General features: G+C 39.3%; 1 protein-coding gene and 1 long non-coding RNA gene across 39 annotated transcripts in view; one reads left to right on the top strand and one right to left on the bottom strand.

Moving 5' to 3' along the window:
• The window catches only part of LOC125929463 (uncharacterized), a 60,066-nt gene extending 37,474 nt beyond the window's left edge, over positions 1-22,592 (top strand). The window contains exons 3-5 of one of the 3 annotated variants that reach the window (XR_007459871.1): positions 9,876-9,930; positions 21,626-21,719; positions 22,504-22,592. This is a non-coding gene — a long non-coding RNA (uncharacterized LOC125929463). Of the gene's footprint in view, positions 1-9,875; positions 9,931-11,458; positions 12,093-21,625; positions 21,720-22,503 lie in introns of those variants that run through there. The other 2 variants (XR_007459869.1, XR_007459870.1) reach the window with 2 other exon arrangements.
• Positions 1-23,395, bottom strand: part of PBRM1 (polybromo 1) — a 117,487-nt gene that overhangs the window by 52,693 nt on the left and 41,399 nt on the right. For 19 of the 36 annotated variants that reach the window (XM_049640662.1, XM_049640653.1, XM_049640663.1 and 16 more), the window contains 6 exons: positions 22,437-22,650; positions 18,941-19,082; positions 17,729-17,826; positions 8,439-8,715; positions 6,205-6,310; positions 1,432-2,074 (listed from right to left, as the gene is read on the bottom strand). In XM_049640662.1, the coding sequence (XP_049496619.1) occupies positions 1,432-2,074; positions 6,205-6,310; positions 8,439-8,715; positions 17,729-17,826; positions 18,941-19,082; positions 22,437-22,650 (1,480 nt within the window). The other 17 variants (XM_049640661.1, XM_049640657.1, XM_049640636.1 and 14 more) reach the window with 3 other exon arrangements.

The raw sequence follows: 23,395 nt of genomic DNA on the forward strand, positions 1-23,395 counted from the left end.
TTTTGGGACAGAGAGAGACAGAGCATGAACGGGGGAGGGGCAGAGAGAGAGGGAGACACAGAATCGGAAACAGGCTCCAGGCTCTGAGCCATCAGCCCAGAGCCTGACGCGGGGCTCGAACCCACAGACCGCGAGATCGTGACCTGGCTGAAGTCGGACGCTTAACCGACTGCGCCACCCAGGCGCCCCTGCCTCATGTCTTTTATAGAACTCCAGTGCAGAGTTTCTACTCCACCGCCTTTACTACCTATCAAGTTGTTATATGTTGTCTCATGCCTGGAATTATTCTTCCCCAAGCATAGGACCGATCCCAACTGTCAGGCTTCAAGCTCTTAGAGCACAGAGCACAAGCCTTATCATCCATGGCTGGGCTCCATGACTGGTGTCTTAGTGACTGGCTCTGTGGTGGGGAGTAAGATGAACCACTTACAAGTTGTGTGACTTTAGGCAACTTCTTTAAGTTTAGGTACCACTTTTTCATATGCAAAGTGGGAAGATTATCATCTAGAATGGCTACAAGGGTTAGAGACTATCTACATAAAGTGTTCAGCACGCTTCTTTATAAAGAGCAGGTGCTTAATGGGAAGAGCATACCTTATTACTAATTTTTCTTTCAAAATCCAGAGCAAATGCAGGCTTCACCAGATTCCCCAGCTAGAATTACCTCAAACCCAATGCCTAAAAGTCTCCTTTCAGCATGGTACACTATAAGCTCCAGAAAGGTTTGTATCTTTGGCTTTTTATATTTCCCCAAGTGACTCTAAGAGCAACCAGAAGACATGCCATAACCACTGAACTGAAATTGTTTTAATAGTCGATTTATACCAGTGTTATGTGACAAAGATATACTGTAGATCAAAATTAAAAGGGAATTCAAATTTGATGGAAAATTAAACTTGACTGCTTCTTTCAGTGCTTCTAATGCTACAAAAGGCACTTAAAAGTGAGAAATCTGAGATTAAAAAAAAAAAAAGAAGCCACCCTTTTAGGAACAGGAAATGGTGATCAAATTTAAATCAGTCTAACCTCAGATCAAGAACTTAGGGCTATCTGCATTTATTTAAAGCATGCTCGGATTGAACTCAAAGTTTAAAAGAAAATCACAATACGATTTCAATTTATAAGTACTTTATCCTTTAGAAACGTGTTCTGTGAAAGGCTATATTTTAAGAGTTTATCCTTTTCAACAGATCTTCAACTCCGCCCTCTACTCTTTCTCAAAGGTCCTTACCTAGATGATTTAGTAGCGTGACTTCTCTACGCTGTAGCATACACTTGCTCTCTACAAGTTGTGGCAAATTAGAATTCAAAACAGCACCTCACCAACTGGAATCATGTACCTAAGCTGAAATAGTATATCAAAGCAGAATTTTCTTCTGTTTTGTATTAGATATCACACCTTCTCAAAAAGAAATAGCTTTGAAAACCTACCGATTCATCCTTCTTGCCCTTTCCAAGACTTCAAACATATGCTCTTGAAATAAATCAAGCCGCCGGTAGCGATTATTTTCAACATTCTTTCTAATTATGTCAAAAGTAAGAGGAGGTTTGTTTGGAAAGTTGGGATCCACAGCAGGAATTTCTGCTAAGGAATCACTGTAGCATCTTCCCTCATCATCCTGATGACTCATGACTGACACAAAAAGATTGTGGATAAGCTCTTGAATCAGCAAGGTCACATTTGGGACATGAGAGTCCTCATCTCCCTCCAGGTCTCTCCGAGTTTCAAGCAGGACTTTGTGCAGGACAAGAGCATCTTTGTAGATCAAAGACTCAGGCTCATTGTATGTACACGCATTGTTAAACATCATGACGAAGTCCTCAACCATGGAGTCTATATCTTGGTATTTATTGGCCATCATGTGACTTCGAATTTTTTCCATGTCCATGGGCTTTTTAATGGTCAGGTAGTAGTCAGGCAGCTCAGATCTAGAGGGAAGCCTCAGAAATATGGCACTGAGGCGGCGACCCCTCTTATCAGTATAGTTCTTTACAGCTTCATAGACTTCATTTAGTTTCTGCTGCATTGGAGTCATGTATTTTGATTTTTTAGGAGAAATTCCACTCTTCCTACCTAAAGGAAGAGATTTAATGTTAAATGGGTAAAATGAAATAAATGAACCCAAATTTGTATACAGTTGGTAAAGCATAACCATAACAAAGGGACTACTCCAAACGATTCGTAAAACACAATTTAATGTATATCCTAGGGACAACAAAAAAACTGGAAAAAAATTTAAACTGTTTTCAGTAATCATTTTTTAGTGAGAGAGCAAGCACTACCATGTTGAGATAGTTGTGAATAAGGTAGAATAAAGCAAATGAATAGCTATGTGGCATTCTAATTCCATCACCTGTAGTACCCTTGAGAACTGAGATTTTTATCACAGTAGGAAAAAAGATACAGATGTTAAAACAGAGAACACTGCATAAAAACCCTACAGCCATAAAGCTCAGTTAAGAGCATCAGTATGAACTTATGATGTATTTTATCTTTATTTTTATTAAAAAAATTTTTTTTTAACATTTATTCATCTTTGAGAGACAGAGAGAGACAGAGCATGAGCGGGGAAGGGGCAGAGAGAGGGAGACACAGAATCTGAAGCAGGCTCCAGGCTCCGAGCTGTCAGCACAGAGCGCGACGCGGGGCTCAAACTCACGAATGTGAGATCATGACCTGAGTTGAAGTCGGACGCTCAACCGACTGAACCACCCAGGCGCCCCTTGATGTATTTTATCTTTAACTATAAAACAAACACACACAAAATTTCTTATCTCTGTCCACTGAAAATCTTAGAAACAATGACCAATCCAGTATCAGTATAATCCCATGGGGTTTTGACTATAATTTTGAAATAGGGATTTCAAATACTGACACCAGTAACTCTTCAGCAAATGGCAGATGCACAGTTGGCATAAGATGAACCTCGTGTATCTTGAAACACGAGATAGTAAAGAATCTATCAATGCCTCCTTACTATGGTCATGTCAAAAGAACACGGCAGCCAGCCTGGGACAACAGGAGCATCAATAAAGGCAACTGCAACGGGTTAAAACCCAGCTACATGTCTAAATTTAGGAGTTCTTAATGATATATAAAACTGAACAAATGAGCTGGGTAAATGTTGGAGGATGTTGGTAAATCAATGCATTATTCTGAAAAGTAGTAAGCCAAGGGGGGAGGGGGGCATCTTTTATCCTTTCAAAACAAAAAACCAAACCAAACCAAACCAAACCAAACCAAACCAAGATGAACAAAAATCTACCACTGGGTAACCAAATTCTGGATGAGGCATAGTTTCTCTATACAGAAGTATTCCAGTTGGTAAATGAGCAAGGAATGATAAAATCCCACTATTGCTATTTTATACCTCTTTAATGAATTAAGGTAGTCAGCATCAATAGCTGTTAACACATGAGAGAAACAACCAGCTGTTACAGGGTCACCCAATGAAAGCCCATATACCACCTCTGAAGTTGGTTTCTGTACCAAAAGGAGGGGACGAAGATCAAATCTAATTTAAATCTGATCAAGCCTCTTGCTCCAATTGCCAATTTAAAGGAAATGTCAAGCACACTAAAACATGTTAAACTATAGCAAAGGAACGCAATTAGCAAAACCCAGACTACGGGAAGCTACAGTAAAATCCCAGTTTCTTCAACAAATAAACTGCAAGGCAAAAAAAAAAGAAAGATGAGAGGAGAATTTATGGATTAGAAGTATCAATCAAATGCACTATACGGACCTTATTTAGATTCTACCTCAACCAGACACTGCTTCAACCTGTGATGTAATGTATGTATAGAAAACCTATTACGAAGCATCCTTGCTGAACTGAAACTTAATCTAATCAAGCCTCTGGAGTAAATGTTTTTAAGAAATGAGAGGAATAAAGACGAAAAGTTAGCTGATATCACAAAGAAGTGAACTGATTAATCCAGAACATGAAAGTGTACAAGAAAGTGATCTAGGAGGGCACCTGGGTGGCTCAGTTGGTTAAGCATCTGACTTCAGCTCAGGTCATGATCTCATGGTGGGTTCGAGCCCCGTGTTGGGCTCTGTGCTGACAGTTCAGAGCCTAGAGCCTGCTTCGGGTTCTGTGTCTCTCACTCTCTCTGCTCCTCCCCCACTCATGCTTGGTCTCTCTCTTCCTCTCCCTCTCTCTCTCTCTCAAAAATAAGTAAAAACATTAAAAAGATTAAAAAAAAAAGTGGTCTGGTTTTTGAAGAGTCAATGGCTTGACCATAAAAAAAAAAAAAGGGAGGGGTTTGCTCTAGGTTAGGCCAGAGGGCATAATGATTAAATAGAACATAAAGAACTTAACTAAATCCTGATTTGAAGAAACCAACTGTAAAAATACATTTTGAGACAATCAGCAAAATTTGGAAATTTGTCAGGTATTAGGTGAAACCAAGAAATGGTTTTGTTAGTTGCAATGATTTTATGGATATTTAACAAAATACCTGCAAATATTAGAGATACGTACTGAATTATGTAAAAATGAAGTGACATGCCTGAATTTCCTTTAAAATAATTTAGAACAAAAAACACAGAGAGAAAAGTGGATATAGGAGATAAGGCACAACCTTGATAAATGCTGAGTAACAGTACTACTCTTCATATCTGTAGATGTTTGAAATTTTTCATAATACAAAACAGAAATGAAAAGGAAATCAACATTAAAATTTCTTTTCCCTGAGCTTTAAAAAATATATGTATATTTAGTTACTGTTGAATTATCTACCATTTCCCAACTCAACTTATGGAATTATTTCCATTTTTTAAAAACCCTTCTTAAAAATTTTATTTATTTATTTATTTGGGTTATTTGTTTATTCATTTATTTAGAGGGGGGAGGGGCAGAAAGAGAGGGAGAGAGATAATCCCAAGCAGACTCCGCTCTGTCACCATAGAGCCCAATATGACGCTTGATCCGAGCTGTGAAATCACGACCTGAGCCAAAATCAAGAGTTAGACACTTATTTGACTGAGCCACCCAGGTGCCCCTTAAATTAATTTTTAAAAGTAATCTCTATACCCAATCTGGGGCTTGAACACATGCCCCCAAGATCAAGAGTTGCATGCTCCACTGAGCTAGTCAGATGCTCCCTAGAATGAATTCTATTTTTATAAGGCACTGTGTCCCTAAAAAGTAAAACAAAGGTTTTCATTTCTGCAAAACTTCTGCATGCTTTTACAATTCCATAAAAAGATAAATCCCTTAATATGAAGGAATCACCACTTAGCAGTAAGTCATGCTCAAAACTATTATAATACTTCATTTATAGTAATTTCATATAAAAAAGCAAGGTCTGTTTGTTTTTCCCCTTTCAGCAAATATACTTCCAAAGAATATTTGACGACACCATTATCATAGGCTTGGTATTTATTTTACTTACATACTGTAAATAAGGCAGAAACCTCTTGTTTAGCCCAATGCTATTAACTGCTTTTGTTGTCTTTTCTCCCCTCAGTTTTTTTGTTTTGCTTTGAATTTCTTTAACATTTATTTAATTTTGGGAGAGAGAGAGAGAGAGAGAGAGAGAGAGAGAGAGAGAGACAGCGAGCGAGCATGGGGGAGGGGCAGAGAGAGAGGGAGACACAGAATCTGAAGCAGGCTCCAGGTTCTGAGCTGTCAGCACAGAGACCGATGCGGGGCTCAAACTCATGGAGAGTGAGATCATGACCTGAGTGGAAGTCAGATGCTTAACCGACTGAGCCACCCAGGAGCCCCTCCTTCCCTCACAGTTTTAATAAAATCACCATCCACAAACCAACTCAAAAGACAAGTGCAGTGGCTGAGCATCTAATACTTTGAATTCTATGTAGGATCTGCTGCTGGGATTCACTTTTAATTCCAGTAATCAGCAAACAAGCAAACATATAAAATACCAAATCTGCCACTACACTCTTGCAGGCATAATATGTGGGAAAAGTTATCTATTCTTACCATTTAAATTTTACAAAATGTCCCCAGCATTTAAGAAAGTTAACAAAACCTCTGACATTATATACTATTCCCCACATGCTTTTCACATTTTAACTACTTAAAATATAGAAGAGAGTGCTTGAGGGGAAGAGAAAAAACTCCATGCTGGAAGTGTCAGTCCAAACATATTCACCAATAAATTAAGTATTATCTCGGTGAATCAGTACTATCCTTGACAGACTAAACTGAAAAACAAAGTGTGAGGCTGCCTTACTCAGCTTGAGTTTGGGAGAAGCCACGTCATCATCATCAGGCAATGGGCCCAGCTCTTTCCTTTTATCCTTGAGTAACTTTTCCAGGATATGCGCATCGTTGTACACCTATATTCCATAAATATATTTAAAATTATTTTCTAAAAAATGTTCTATTGAAGTATAACATACATCTATAAAGAAGTTTTCAAGACACAGGTTAGCATAGATGAGAACTAAAGAAATAAAGCTTGAGATCACTACAGAGTAACCAAATCGCATCTTTGAGGGGTGGGCCTCAGCCTCAAATGGTTTGTTGTTTAAGCTTTCCAGGTGATTCTAATGTGCAGACATGCATGCTACAGTTTCAGAACTATTGCAGTAGAATCACTGCAAGTTTTTACAGAACTTCTGAAACATATTTACGTGTGTTGCTTTTTTCATAAATCTCTCTCCCACTGGACCCTCAAGGTAGCTGACTTAGCTCAATGGGAATTAAAACTGAAAAATATCTGATACACAGTAGTAGCTCAAATATTGTTAAATGGGATTTAATATCAGTCTGAATTCACAATGTAGACTCTGATCTGTGAAAAGCAACAATCCCTGCTTGGGATTGCTCTCTGAAGACTGAGCCAAGGGTGGTAATATGTAGCCAAGAACAAGGTTATTCACCTAATGGCCACACCCCAAGAGCTATATCCCCCTGACTCTCTCCACAGAGGCTCCCCTGACCGCCACCACAGCAGAGGGGCTGAAGGAATAAATGCTCTCTCTTCTTTGGCTACTTTTCTTAAGGGTGGCTTTTTTCTCAATCAGTAGCAGACAAGTGGCAAATTCGCCAATGATACTAAGGAGAGTGTAAACCCCTATGATAGGGTGTTTGATCACAAGTACCCTCAATGCCTAGTTTATTTTGTAAGAGCAAAAGAAAAGAAATACATGATTTTAAAGTTATTTTATTTCTGGGAGATTTAATGTAGAAAAAGGAAATTCGAAAAGTATATGCACTCTCACCCATGTTCAGTGCATTATTTACCATAACCAAGGTATGGAAGCAAACTAAGTGTCCATCAATAGATGAATGGATAAAGAAAACACACGTGCGTGCGCACGCATGCATGGGGAGGGAGAGGGAGAGGGAGTGGGGGAGAGTATTATTCAGCCATAAAAAAAAAATGAAATCTTGTCCTTTGTGACAATGTGGATGAACTCTGAGGGCATTATGCTAGCTGAAATAAGTCAGACAGAGAAAGACAAACACCATATCATCTCACATATATGTAGATTCTAAACAAACAAACAAACCAAAAACCCAAGCTCATACAGAACAGATCAGTGGTTCGCAGAGAGAGGGGGTGGGGATAGGTGGAATGGATGAAGGGGGTCAAAAGCACAAACTTCTAGTTAGAAAATAAGATATAGTGTACAGCATGGTGACTAGTTACTAAAACTGTAGTGCATATCTGAAAGCTGCTAAGAGAGTAGATCTAAAGTTTTCACCACAAGAAAAAAAATTTTGTAACTATGCATGATGACAGATGTTAATGAGGTTTACTATAATCACATGGCAATATATACAAATACAAAAGCATTATGTTGCACACTTGAAACTAATATAATGGTACAGGTCAATTAAATTTCAACAAAAAATAAAGAATATGAAATAAAAAAACAAAAGAATATATCATAGTTATACTAATAAAGAACTGAAAATCAAGATGCTTCATAACAAAATCAATGATTTAGAGGTACATTTATGAATATATCTTAATTCTTATATGACCATACCATTCTGTGGACTCTCCCCGGAGAAGTATGTTATTGAGGGTAGTGATAATGAGGAAAGATTTTAATGTCACTGGTTTTCATTTGAATGCTTATATGAACACCAGGCACCATGCCACATGCTCTGTGTACATTCTCTCATTTAAATCCTATGATAACCCTGTTGGAAGTACTATTATTATCTCCACTGCACAGATGAGGAAAATGAAGCTCAGAGAAGATAAGTTACTTACATGGGCTTTGGAAGAGCAGAATTCAAATTTGGGATGTCAAACTACATAGCATAAGCTTTTAACCTATACAGTGTACTGTCTCCCATTTTAAACAATTAAGAAAAGACAAAGTATTAAGCTACTCATTGAGAAGAGTAACCTGAGTGAGGCATCTAGATCTGGTCTCTCAAGATGTATTACTCTACCAGCACCCAAAAGAAAATGTGCCTCCTGCAGGATTCCTACACATTTTTTACCTGGGAGCCCTCCTCGTTGTAATGCCTGGCATTCCGGAACATCAGCTTCATGTCTTCTATCATTCCCTCTTCCCCTGCGTATTTGTCATTGCGGATGTTATGTTCAATTATTTTCAAGTCCATTGGCTCCAATATGATTTTATAATAATCAGGATAGTCCTTTTTGGATGGTTTAACCATAAACAGATCACAAAGCCTTCTGCCTGAACCTGGCTCACGAGCTTCAAGAACAACATTGAATAAGATTTTCATTCGCTGCTTTCTTATGTTCTTTTTACTGTTGAGGCGGGAGGTAGAAAAGGGGAGAAATGAGAAGAGGTTCAGTTTTCTTTATAGAGGGATGAACATGAAATGAAACAAACTAAACTTGTGGGAAGGTGCTTTATAATGATCATAATTTACTGATTACATACGCCACAAACACAGTAAACATGCTGGAAGCTATAAGCAAATATTAGGAGAATTTCCAAATAGTTAAAATTAAAACAGTGACTCTAGTAGGAGCAGCCAATGAACACCAGACAAACCTGTTTAAAATATTTATGAAATGCAATGCTTAACAAAAAGCCTTCTCTAACATCCAAAGAAAATGAAACTCTATTATCAGTTGAAATATACTTTTTGTTTTTAAGAACACAGCAAAAGTGGAATAAAACTACTGATTCCCTGCTGTTACTAACAGTCTCACTTCAAAACACCAAAACCAGGGGAGCCTGGGTGGCTCAGTCGGTTGAGTGACCAACTTTGGCTCAGGTCATGATCTCACGGTTTGTGAGTTCGAGCCCTGTGTCGGGTTCTTGTGCTGACAACTCAGAGCCTGGAGCCCCTCCCCTACTCATGCTGTCTCTGTCTCAGAAATACACAAACATTAAAAAAAAAAAAATTTTTTTTAAAAGACACCAAAACCAAACACACACACAGAGAATATCCCATCTCTTAAGACAACCACTCTGAGTACCTGCATATCCTGGTTACCAGAAAACAAAGGGAGGCTACCTGCAAGACTAGAGTCTCTACAATGCATACAGGTCTCTCTTGCATTTATCTTGTCTAGGTCAGTCCCTGCTCCCTCCAGCTCTGTCAGCATTACTCCAAAATCCCAATCTAGCCTAAGGAATAAATGCTCAGTGGTTCACCTGAGCTCTTGAGAAAATTTTCATCTTGAATGTGAGTCCTTGTCTTGTTCTCCAAATTCTCCCTGTGAGATGTGATGTGAAACTAAGCCACAAATATGTGTAGTGTGGAACAAAGTCAAGGGGCCACAGGTTAGAACCTGAGTTAAAAAGGAGCCCAAGAGAACAGATAGTCTGTCTCTTAACTGTTGAGGAAACTGGCTCAGAGAGGCTAAATGACTTGCCCAAGGCGAGTGGTCCAGTGAATTATTAGAAGAGATGATTTTCCAGCATGATTTCCGGCCCACTATGTGTATGTTTTCAGGACACTGATAAATTCTACCAAAGTTCAGACCAGCAGTCTCAAGATGAATACTCAGGTAGGTAATAAAACGAAATGATTTATGACTTAATTTCTATTCAACAAATGCTTATAAGGTGCTATAATGTAGTACTTAGAGGTAAATATTTTTTATCTGTTTCCTGTCTTATAAATGGAAGGAAGTTCATTTCTGAAGAAAACTATGTGGCCAAATGGGTCTTCTGGTTCAGTGACTCACTCTACTGTGTCACGATGAGGCCAAAGGCCAGATATTTTCTCTCCCAAGTTCAAAATATGTTTTTTAAAAAAGAAACAAAACCCAATACCGAATAATTAATAGACAAGAAAAGAAATATCCACCTTTAAGTCAAGCTTTTAAAATGTGTCAGAAACGAGGGGCGCCTGGGTAGCTCAGTCACCTTGGTTTGGCTCAGGTCATGTTCTCTTACAGTTTCGTGGATTCAAGCCCTGCATCGGGCTCTGCACTGGCACCATGGAGTCTGCTTGGGATTCTCTCTTTTTCTCTTTCTCTCTCTCTCTCTCTCTCTCTCTGCCCCACCCCCACTCATGCTGTCTCTGTCTCTCTCAAAATAAATAAACTTAAATGTGTCAGAAATGGGAAAATAAAAATAAATAATAAAATGTCAAAAATGCCTATCTTCCAAGCATCATGGAGCTAAGACAGTGTGGAAGTGGTTAGTTAGGAAGGGAAAAAGAACCTGTTTCCTTTGCCTTCACTCAGACTGCTCATTTCCCTTGGGTAATCCTGAAAGGCCCTGGGGCCATTTCTGCTGTTTTCCCCTCTTAGTACTTTTGTGTCTCTGCATCAGGTAAATAATTGTTAGATATGTTAGAAGTTTCATCCAGTGGGAATTATTTCCCTGAAGAGACATCTGGGGAGAGCCAAGAGTCCTCTTAGTCCAGGACTCTAGCAAATGGATAATGGAAAGGGAACTTGGGACAGAGCTCCAAAACCACAGAGCTCCACATCTGGGCAGAGAGTAGAACACAGATGACATTAACCTTCAGGAAGCCTCTAAAGAAAAATTTCAGAATCTCAATTTGATACCCAGGAAATCTATGTTAGAACTACTAAAGACACTTATGGTTTCTTTGGGTCTCACTTGTGTGTAAGGGGGTAGAACTTCAAAACGAAGACTCAGAAATCCCATTTTGGTTTTTCTGTTTGTTTTCCAGAATTAATTGTTTTCTTTCTTTTTTTAAAAAATATAATTTATTATCAACTTGGCTAACACACAGTGTATACAGTGTGCTGTTGGTTTTGGGAGTAGATTCCCATGGTTCATCGCTTACATACAACACCCAGTGCTCATCCCAGCAAGTGCCCTCCTCAATGCCCATCACCCATTTTCCCCTCTCCCCAACTCCCATCATCCATCCCTCAGTCTGTTCTCTGTATTTCAGAGTCTCTTATGGTTTGCTTCCCTCCCTTTCTGCTTGTAACTATTTTTTCCATTCCCCTCCCCCACGGTCTTCTGTTAAGTTTCTCAAGATCCACATGAGTGAAAACATACGGTATCTGTCTTTCTCTGACTGACTTAATTCACTTAGCATGATACTTTCAGTTCTATCCACAGAAATCCCATTTTGAACCCAAGCTAAAAAATCTCTTCAATCATCAACTCAAAATGAAATCACTCCTCATTCCAGGAATACCATACATAACAATTCAAGGTGCCTTACTTAGTCCAGGTAAGCTCTCTTCCCTTCCTAGTTCTAGTACACTACTCCCAATTACCACTGGACTTTTCTATATGAAGCTACAAATACTCTGACAGTGGATCTAGGGCAGATTTTCATGAGCTTTTTGAAGAGGAGGGAAAGCTTTTAACTGGATTTTAGAAAAAGGGTCAACAAAGTAAAAGATGGGCGAGTGGGATACCTCTGACACTAGGCAGCCTTATATGAGACATATCCAAAATACGAAATCTGGGGCACCTGGGTAGCTCAGCTGGTTAGGCATCTCACTTTGACTCAGGTCATGATCTCACGGTTCATGAGTTCGAGCCCTGCTTCGGGCTCTGTGCTGACAGCTCAGTGCCTGGAGCCTACTTCGGATTCTGTGCCCCCCACCCTTGCCCCTCCCCTGCTTGTGTTCTCTCTCTCTCAAAAAAAACCCCAAAAAACCAAACATGTAAAAAAATATATAATTCAAAATGGGAAATCTGAGTTTATTTAAGACAGTGCTCGAATAACTGAAATGTACTGTTTTAGGACTTTTATTACCAATAGTATCCTTTTCCCATTTGTATCGTTCACTCTTTAAGAGAGTGATGTGTAATTGGTTTCTATCCTCAAAGGCAAGCAAAACTTTTGTTATCAGGGCCACTTATAACCTTGTCTGAACAAACTCAGTTTTGTTACTTTGCTGACATTTTCCTGGATCCTTATATTGCCTTTGTGACTGAGAACTACTGGTTCATTAGTTTTAATCTGGCTGCCAGAAAAAACTCAAGAGCTAAATTTCATTCTCTCTATAGCAACTGTTTTAGCTTGGGTGGCTGGCGTATTTACTTTATCTCTTTCCAATATGGATGCTGAACTTTATTATATCCATGACTCTTGGAAGTAACTTCAAGTACTTTCTGAAAGCAGTAAACTCTACATTACAAAAAACAGATACCATATTCCCCTAACTGGTACTTTCTGTTCAGTTTTCTTTCTTTTTTTTTTTTTTTTTTTTTTTTTTTAGCATTTATTCATTTTTGAGAGATGGAAAGATGAATGCAAAGCAGAGATGGCGGAGGGAGAGGAGGAGACACAGAATCTGAAGCAGGCTCCAGGCTCTGAGCTGTCAGCACAGAGCCCGATGCAGGGCTTGACCTTACCAACTGCGAGATCATGACCTGAGCTGAAGTCGGATGCTCAACAGACTGAGCCACCTAGCTGCCCTTCTGTTCACTGTTTTCAATGTTACTTTGTTTTTCAGATTCTTCTTAGAATGCTTCCATGCGTCTTACCTGTCCTCCTCTCTCAGACCACCAACTGTAAATAGTTTGTTTACTCCTCCCCATTTTGGGAAAGGCACATAAATCTCGGACCTTGTAACTGGCATACTCATTCTTCTTTTTTTAATCAGCACCTTTGAACATACTAAAGTAAACTATATCTCAAGGGAGTTCAAATCCAGGGCTGTTTATCATTGTGCACTTACAGGTGCCACACTTAAGGGGATGCCAATTCAGATAACAGACACTGTTGTAATAAATATGCAGTTCTAGAATTTTATAAGGGATGGGCCATAAAGGGGTCTGTGCTAACAAAATCATTCTATTATAGCAATTTTCTAACAAATGAAAGTGTCTTGAGAAATGGGTGCTTTTTCTAATTTGCACAATGATTAGAAGCTAGAAAAGGCTCTGTTCTGAATCTGATTTTCCAGGGCTACCACTACCACATCCTCCTGACTCCCAACCAGTCTCAAACACTGTAATCACTGTCACTTTTTGCTTCTCTTAGTTTATCACCAAGTTTTAGAGGGCCTCCACAGCCCTTCTGGGTCTGATCTTGCCTTTCAATTTTTCATGCCACAGTGTTAGTCCTCACCCTCACACTCTGAGGCTGACCACTTTCTCAAATGTCCTTAACAATTACTCTTCCTCTGAAGCTGTTATTTTTTATATGTATTCATATTTGCATGTAAACACAAAATTCCCATTTATAGTTACAGTTAACACTTCTTCCACGTGCCAGGGACTGTGCTAATGAGCACTACATGTGCAACCTCATTCAATCCTCAAACTCTAAGAACCGGGGGTACACTTACAATCCCAACTTTGCCGATGGAAAACTGGAGGATTAGAGAAATCAAGCAAATACCTAACGTCATAAAGTGACCAATGAGAACTGAGACCAGGCTGCTTTTATGATGTGGCTCCCAGGGCACCTGGGTGGTCAGTTGGTTAGGCGACCGACTTCGGCTCAGGTCACGATCTTGCAGTCTGTGAGTTTGAGCCCCGTGTCAGGCTCTGTGCTGACAGCTCAGAGCCTGGAGCCTGCTTCAGATTCTGTGTCTCCCTCTCTTTCTCCCCCTCCCCCCTGCTCACACTCTATGTCTCTCTGTCTCTCAATAATAAATAAATGTTAAAACAAACAAAGAAAAATGTATGATGTTGCTCCCTTTCCTAAAAGTCAGCACTTACCAAGAGCCTCTCTACCCTCATAGGCGTCCAGGTCTACCAGCATTTAACAACCTGGTCCTAGAGTTTCAGCGGTGTCTGCTGTTAAGCTAAGTAAACCCAAAGGTTCTCTCCTTTACAAGGCTCACTACATTCACTGCATCTTAAGCCTTTAAGGAATAAAACCTTTTAATAAGTAAAACCTTTTAATAAATAATAAACCTTTTCCAATGAGTTTCCCAGACTACACACTGGACTAAACACAAAATGAAATCTACCGGGTCTTAATGTCATAGGAACTACTACCAGGAAATAATCAGAGTTACAATCAGAGTACTAACTGCATCTAGGTCCAGTTCTAAGGGCTTCAAACACATTAACCACTCAGGTCCCCACAACAATCTTATGTAGGTATAGTTACCAATTCCCTTTTCAGATGAGGAAATTGAGGCGAGGTTCAGATCACAAAGCTAATTAGAATAACTAGGATTTGAACTTGGGAAGTTAAGTTCTAGAGCTCGGGAGTATGATACTACTCCATGATGTCCCACGTTTCTATTTCTACTACTACCCAGAGCTAGTGGCATACACTATGAACGATACAAAAGAAATACAACCCGTGGTCTTTTCCTTAAATTTGTGACCTAAGAAACCTTTTCTTAAGCACGATAGGGAAATCATATTTCCTAGAGCTACCTGGGCAATCATGCATGTAGTTCTATAGTACTACACAACAGTGTACCTTGTGCAATTATTTTCTTACATTGCTTCCACATAATTTCATTTGTTTTCAACCTGCCACTTCTGGCCAGTAAGTTCCCGGCAGGTAGAGATGATGCCTAACCATTTTCCTTTATGGCCTGTAAGAGCAGAGTCTGGTGTTCTTAATAGCAATTGACACTCCATGAATGCCAGAAGGCTAAGGTAAAAACAAAAGCACCACACAATGATCACTGAGACTATAACATGGCAACTTGCAGGCTGTTTTCAAAATCATAAGTGACATGCAAAAGAATGGATGCTATCAAAGAAACAAAACATGGGCAAGATCAGAGACTGAGGAGATGTATTCATGCTCGAGAAGCACTAACCCAACGCACAGGCGCCAATACAGGCTGACATCACTTGGAATGTCAACATTGATTTTGATCCTTCCACCACCCCTCAATCTGTAAAAGACATCCTGAAAGGGAATCAGTATCCGCCAGCCTCTGGACCCTGGCGATGCCACCATATTCCCGGCCTCAGCCTTCTGCTGCACAAGCACAACCACAACGACTGGTGAGGGGGCTTGCTGCCCCTGGCAAAGCTGGCAACAAATTAAGGCTTCTGAACTACCTAGGCTAACTAATTCTGAATTGATTTTACCAACTATACTTCCAAACAATACTGCTTTCTTTATTCATAAAATAAACTGGCTCCCAAATAAAAACTGTCATTTCACATGCTTAAATCTTCACTTTTCACCTTCTGACCATGCTACAGAAGTTATACTTTTAAAAATATGTTTATGCATAAAAAAGGACTGCACACCTGGAGAGCCTCCTGAGACCCAACATCTCACTGTCAAGAGTGTTCCTGGGAAAGCAGAAACAAACATTACATGTGAAGAGAAACACAACAAGCAACATCGGAGGATCATGTATAAACCAAATAAGGTTGCGAAAAAAGAAGATTCTTCAATCCAAAGGATAAAAGATATTAAGAATACTTGGAACATTTTAACCTGGAAGACAGCAGGTAGGTTTTTGGGCAAAGGGGTGGGGGAGAAGAATGCACTCCCAGAATGAAGAAAACATACATTAATTGTTTTCATACTCTGCGATATTAAAAAAAATAAGGCAAAAATCGAGTCATACACAATATTCAGGAGTCATCAAGTCGAATGGTACTTGGAAAACCTGGCCCTGACTTCTGTGGACAAGCTGAACTTATTAACCTATTAGGCAGCTATGTTTGCCTGAATTCTGGAAAAAGTCTATTTCTCATCAGCAAAACCTCTTAACATAACTAGCTACCTTCTAAAGGCTCATTATGTTTCTTCCTTTGCCACACAGTTCAGAGTATAGGACTTGCTTCTCTCAACTTCTTACTGGCTGCTCATGCCTAGATTTCAAAACCAGGTATGTTCTTTTACTGCCTGAGCTTTGATTTATGTTTGCTCTTCTCTTGTGTTTTTCACCTCATTATTCAAAACACTTCCTAGGAAACCTGCTCATGGAGACTTTTTGTCTGAAGTGGGATTTTTATGATTTCAACAACATAATTCTTAGTTTTGTTTTTAATGGGAGGTTTTAGAGTAATAACTTTTTTTTGATGTACTTGGGTTGTCCCACAAACTACAAGTGACAGAGAGAGATAGGTACTTTTAAGTTTCTGGCCTGGGCTAAGGCTTCTTCGGAACTGCTTTTTTAACACTCAACTAGTTTAAGATCTCTCTTTTCATTCAGTGTTGGCACTAATTGTACCATCACTTTTGCCTCCATTACCTTCTTTTGCCTTAGAAGTTTTTATCTTTGATGGGTGACTGATCTGGAAAACACAGGTGATGCTGTAGTAGAGTTATATAATTATACTCAAAGATGTTCTTGATTTGATGTCTCTGATCTGGTTTCACATTTTTCCTCCGTTGTCCCTGGTATAACAAGGAATTAAGAACTTGGAAGGATGAAATTCATAGGCCAGCAATGGAGGAGACTCACATCTCAGGGCACACCAATCAATTTAATTCCCATGGCATAGCACAGCAGTTATTCTCAAAGCTAAAACATTTTTCCCAAATGCTATTTCTAAGAGGAAAAGACAGGACAGCTTCTCTTTTGTAAACCACTTCTTTAATCTTCTGATCTTAGTGGATCTGTTAGTGCATGAACAGAACAGTGTCAACAGTTACTAGTAACTTCTTTATTCAACTTTGAACCTGTCCCCGCTATTAGTGATTAGCTTATTTCTTGTTTAAGGTGTCCTCCCTGGAGTGACTGCTGCTACAGAGATGGTGAAACAGTTAAGGCTGAGGGAGAATATGGTGTTCCACAAAGATCAAGCCAGAGAAACTCTGTGTGGGAGGCGTAGATAGAAGAGATGTTCTTGTATGACTTTTTATGGAGTCCAGCTTCAGAATCTCACAGTGAGATGCCCTTCCATACAACCCGTGAGAGAAAGGAAGGGTTAGGGAAGTTCAGAGAGAGAGAGATTAGAAAGAGGAGAAAAGCAAACATCTAGCTTAGCATTTTTTGATCTACAAGAAGTTATGACTTGGTAGTTTACAATCTGACATCCTTAAAATGGCAAATAAAGATCAGATTCATAAGGAAAAACAAGGATGTAAGAGTATCAATGACTTACTTCACTGCAGTGATAGTACTGAATGTTTTGCAATTCACCATGTAGAAATTACCTAAATCACATTTAAGTGGCACTCTTGAAATGCCACATTAAACAAAATAACCTGGACAGCAAAAAGAGGAACACATTCTTCCAAGCTACGTAAGTAGTCACCATTTTTCATCTTGATCATCTAACACCCGTACGGTACTTGCACCAACAAAAGTGCTAATCACACAATTTACAAATGAATTCTAACAGAAGATGTGTTATTAGATAATTAAAGCTTATAAGAAAATTCATACCTGATCACTTAAAAACACATTTTTCTGCATTTCTCAAAAACAAAATAATAGAAACGGAGGTGTCTCCAGCTGTGAGAAGAGTGTATACCTTTTTCTTTTGGCGCTACCAGCGTCAGAGGTGGCCGAAGAGATCATGCTGTCTCCATCCTCAATGTCGTCCCTCCTGGCAAGCTCCTTTTTCTTTGCCTGAAACAGAGCAGATCCCAGGAGTCAAGCTCACTTGTTGAACACTCCTAGAATATATGATTATTAATGAGCTAGACATAGCAGATTCTTTTAGAAAAACACAACCGCATGGAGGATGCACAAAATTAGAGTCCGTAAAGATTTTCAATAACCCAATCAACAAAAGCCTGCTTGACAGAAAAGTAGGTTAAAAAAACAGATCCAGAGGGTTGAGGAATCAACAATAGCTAAAATGCAAGACTACAAAGGGCACAGACATTAAAAGCACTGAAGCAAGTTGTAGGGGCATCCGGCCCCAGGGGTCATTTTAAGTAAAGCCAATTCAAAGCCGGTCTCTGGTACCCTTAACTTCTTAAGCAATGGTGTGGCTAAGAAGAAACTTTAATGTGAGAGGTGAAAGAAGATCTACTTTTCAACACATGCATTTTTAAAGACCTTCTGCAAAACAGCTGAAAGTCCAACCACCGCACTTAGAGAAGATATACAGAGTACTGAAAGAAAATACTTGAAATCCACAGCACTGATGCTAGTATTGACTATACAAAATGAAGATTCTATAGATGGTCTAAAATTGCTTTTGTTGCTTCCTTGCTCTGAGATTCTCTTTCCAGAAAGAGTCTACCCAAAACCAACGGACACACTTTGTATTTCGTATCTATGCCTTTATCTTTCAAAACCCATTAAGGGACCCATGACTCCAGATGCCCATCAGAAAGGATCTGATAAATTCATGGACACTGTACAATGATGAATTAGCTCTAAGGTGTCCTTTCTCCTAGGACTAATCCTACCTTAGCAAAGTCTAGGACAAAAGAAATAAAATCTAAATAACAGAATATTGTCTGTGATTGGAAGGAAACTTCCTGAGGACTGTAAAATTACTCCCCAGGCACAAATCCCCGCTCCTTCCACTCACAAAGGCAACTAAGTCTAAACTATTCTTTTACTCTACATGGTCCTGACAACTCTAAAAAAGTACCCAGCAGGACTTGTGGCTGAAATAAATGATGTGTCATTGCTGGGAGAAATCACACCTCTTAAAAGCGCAGCCTCGTACTTTGTGAAATCACCTCAGTCACACACGCTGCAGCCAAGCAAACCCAAGGCATCATACCTGCATGACTTGCTGCAATCTTAGGACCCGCTTGTAGATGGCTGAGTTGGGAACATTATAGCGCTTGGCATTTTCAAACATTAAATTCAGATCACACTCCAAATGATCTAAAGTTTCATATTCTTGGTTCTTGAGCTTTGTTCTGTGAAAGACAAACACATAGCTACACTTTGCCTTTACGAAAACGATGGAACATCCTTACTGAAAGTCTTAACAAGCAGTGACTGGCCTCTTCACTGGTGACGCTGATTAGAGGCCTGGTAGGGGCACTTTCAATACAGGAAGCAAAAGCACCATTGTAGTTAACACAACAGTCTACCTGAAAATCCAGAAGAATGAAACACTAGAAGAAGTAATAAGAGGACCTAGGTGTCAAGGTGGTCAATTACAAAGCACATATACTAGCAAAAATCCTAATGGAAAACCCATAGTGGCTAATATTCAAACCCCAAGAAGAGAAAAAAAAAATCAAGGAGGTTTTAAGCTACCTTAATGAAGAACCATGGTGATCTAGCCACTTCTGAAAATAAAAGTCCGTTCCCATTCATAAGGGTGAAAGAAAAGAGAAAGTACTGGCAACACCATGAAAGAGCAACTCAGGGGACACATGTATGTACAACGAAGATATCTTAAGATGGTAAATGAGACGCACACACATCAGAGTCCATCCACCACCACCCTTCCAATACAAACATTTGTAACTCATTATGATGGCTTAAAATTGACATTTTTACTTATTTTACTTAAAAGTCTTAAGAATTTTTTTTTTTTTTAATTTTTTAACATTTAGTTATTTTTGAGAGAGAGAGCATGCAAGCAGGGGAGGGGCAGAGTGAGAGGGAGACACAGAATCTGAAGCGGGCTCCAGGTTCCGAGCTGTCAGCACAGAGCCCAACACGGGGCTTGAATTCACAAGCTATGACACATCATGACTGGAGTCAAAGTCGCTCAACCGAGCCACCCAGGCACCCCAAAAGCCTTAAGAATTCTGATACGTCTCTCAGACACTATGGCTATTGCTAATACCAACTCTCATAAAGTCCCTTATACATTTTATATGAAGTTAAGAGTCAGTTTGCCCTAACTATATGCACTTAGGATAGACTTTGAAATCTTCTGATGGAAGCACCCACAAACTATGTGCAGATTCCATGTGGGCTTAAAAAGACACGAGTGTTAGAGGACATCTCTGGGATGAAGCAAACAACAACGATGCAGAAACTCAGTTCTCAGTACCAGCTAATGTAGCTAGCACCCAGAATTTAAATTACAGCCTCAGACATCATTATTCAGGCCAACTCCCGGGGTAATGTGCTGAGTATTCTCAATACCCACAAAGAACAGACATGGAACTCAAACTTGTAAGTGACAATCTACAGTAAATCTTCAGATATTCATCAGACTGATGTTAATCAAGCATAGTAGGGATGGGATGGGCCGAATGGGGAATAAAAGACGGGGCTGACAAGCCTCAGCACAGTGATAGGTGGCATATGGAGCCACACTGTCTAGTTCCTGACCACTCTTCCATTTCTGTTGCTTTTGATGACACTCAACTATCATACTTCTGCCAACAAATCTTCCTAGGACTAGGCTATATAATAGAGTAGCCACTAGCCACGTGTAGCTATTTAAATCAAAATAAAATTTAAAATCTAGCTCCTTAGTTGCACCTGCCACGTATCAAGTGCTCCACAGTCACGTGTGACTAGTGGTTGCCATAATGGACAGGGCAGAGAAAACAGCATTTCCACCATCACAGAAAGTTCTAGTCAGCAGTACTGCTGTCAATTTCCCTGTCGCTCCTATGGAGAGACAACGGAAGGTGGTCCAGCTCCTGTCAGGCACCACTGGCTTGTGGGTCCTTAGAAAGGAGGTAGATGAGTCACCCTAAAAGCTGACCCTGCAGAATTCTACTGTGCTCCCAGCTAGTTCTCAGCCACTTCTCCATTCCTCACACTCCCCTACCTGTGTGCCAGACAACTGTCAAAAAGTAAATTTAAAAAGGGGGAAGGCGCAGAATTATTGACTTAACAAAGCAAGGTTTAGACTAGAAAATTTTAACCAGAAGAAGGTTGTAGGCAGGTGACTGAGTTGGCTTGAAATATGTCTTCTTTTGAATTAATTAATTAGACTGAACAACAACAACAAAGACTGAGGGAGAAAAGAAACTAAGGACAAAAATTGCTGAGTTAAAAGAGAACCTCTCAACATCTAGAAGACTGTCACTACCTTTTCCAACATAAAGAGTATAAAAGACAATTTCCAAATGATTTTCTTCATGAATGGCAGCTTTAATTTCAATATTATTTTAAGAGGGCAAAATAAGCTGATTTTCTATTATCCTACCTGTGTACAAAACCTCCAAAGTTTGGATTAAGTAAAAACACCATAAATTTTACTGATCAAATGATGAACATGGAAATTACAAATGCAAAACCATGAAACACCTGTTGCTAGCCAAACTTATTTTCTAGGATCCAGCAAGTATAAGAATTTTAATTTCTATTATTTGGAAAGTGAGTTACCTGCCCTGGTAAATATCAGCTCAGTGTGATTTTACCCAATTATTTTTGTGTTGTTACCTCTATTTAGGTATACTATAAAACCTAACCCACACTGTGAGAGTTACAATATTACTGTCTGGCTGATTTCCCAATGATTATTTATTTGTTTATTTAAAAGTAGTCTCCATGCCCAATGTGGGGCTAGAACTCACAACCCTGAGATCAAGAGTTACCATGCTCTACCAACTGAGCCAGCCAATCATCCCTCAATGGTAATTTTCTTTTTTTTTTAAGTTTATTTATTTTTGAGAGAGTGAGAGAGAGAGAATGCACACAAGCAGGGGAGGGGCAGAGAGAGAGGAAGAGAGAGGATCCCAAGCAGGCTCTGCACTATCAGCACAGAGCCCCACAAGGGGCCTGAACCCACAAACTGTGAGATCATGACCTGAGCCAAAATCAAGAGTTGGATGCTTAACCAACTGAGCCACCTAGGCTCTTCTGATTATTTTACCATTTTCTATACAGAAAAGGGAAACCAAGATGGGCCATCTTTCAGGTATTGTTTCAAATAATGAATTCTCTAAGAGCTAACTATACTTATTCTGGGGGCTCAACTGTAGATACAAAATTTAAATACAGTTAAACTGTTATAATTAAAATATCACTGAGAGGTATAAGCAGAAAGATTTTTGTGTTTTGCTCAGTTGTAAGAAAATGGACAGTTAAATTCTGAGCTACATGACTTTTGAGTTGCCTAGCTGGAATAACTTTGGTTCACTTGCCTTGACTCTATTGTAGTACAAAGAATACCATTTGAATGTAATCAAATTTATTTCTCACCCTTCACATAGGAGTAATATTCAAGCATACTCTAGACATGCAAACATTTTTACCTTTAATATCCTTATCCATTTTAGGAAGGAGATAGATATGCAGGGCTCAACCATAAGAAAATGGATTTCTACGGAATAATGTAGAAGACATCTTACCTGATCTGTTGTAGGGATATGGGCATTTTAATTTGCTGATAATAATCAGGGTATTTTTTCTTTGAAGGCAAATGAAAAAAAGGTTCAGCTATAAGCTGCCCTTGGTTATTCCGACAGCTCCTAACTGTGTCATAAAGCTGATAAAAAGGATTTGAAACATCCATAAATGAAGTAATGCTCTCTGCTTCCGACTCTCCTTCTTCATAACGTGCAGCTAAATAAAAGACAAAAAAGGTATTTATTTATAAGGGGAAGAGAGAACCAACCTCTAAAGCTTCTAACCACCTTCCAGTTTAAGCTTATGTATGTTTGAGAATACTTACATTAAAAGAATAGCTTCCAGCCCTCATTAAAGATGTTAGTAATGCTTAATTGCATGTGTAGAGAAATGTTACACAGAAACAGAATAAAATGTTACATAGAATATGTTATACTGTTTTTTAAAAGTTACAAAATAGTTTCTTTAAAAAAAATTTTTTTTAATGTTTATTTATTTTGGAGAATGAGAGAGATAGAGCATGAGTGGGGGAGAGTCGGAAAGAGAGGGAGACACAGAGTCCGAAGCAGGCTCCAGGCTCTGAGCTGTCAGCACAGAGCCCAACGCGGGGCCCGAACTCACAAACGGTGAGATCATGACCTGAGCCGAAGTCAGACGCCCAAATGACTGAGCCACCCAGGTGCCCCAAAATAGTTTCTCTTTTTTAAATGTGACTCCTTTAGAGACTCCTTGCTGTATGTGTCTGGCCAAGAAAAGCAGCAACCAGCCATACACAGATCTCAGAACTAAAGCAACAGCATGCAGTTTATGGTCATAGAAATGTATACTGATGTTGGGTTGATATTGGTAGATCTGGTTTTGCTTTAACTCTGTGTGATTTTGCCCCACTGATCTATAGCATCCCTTAAGAATGAGGTCTTCCCTTACTGAGGGAAGTTTCAGACAGAAGCTTATCATAAAA

This window comes from Panthera uncia, chromosome A2 (assembly GCF_023721935.1).
Source record: "Panthera uncia isolate 11264 chromosome A2, Puncia_PCG_1.0, whole genome shotgun sequence".
Taxonomy (NCBI): Eukaryota; Metazoa; Chordata; class Mammalia; order Carnivora; family Felidae; genus Panthera; species Panthera uncia.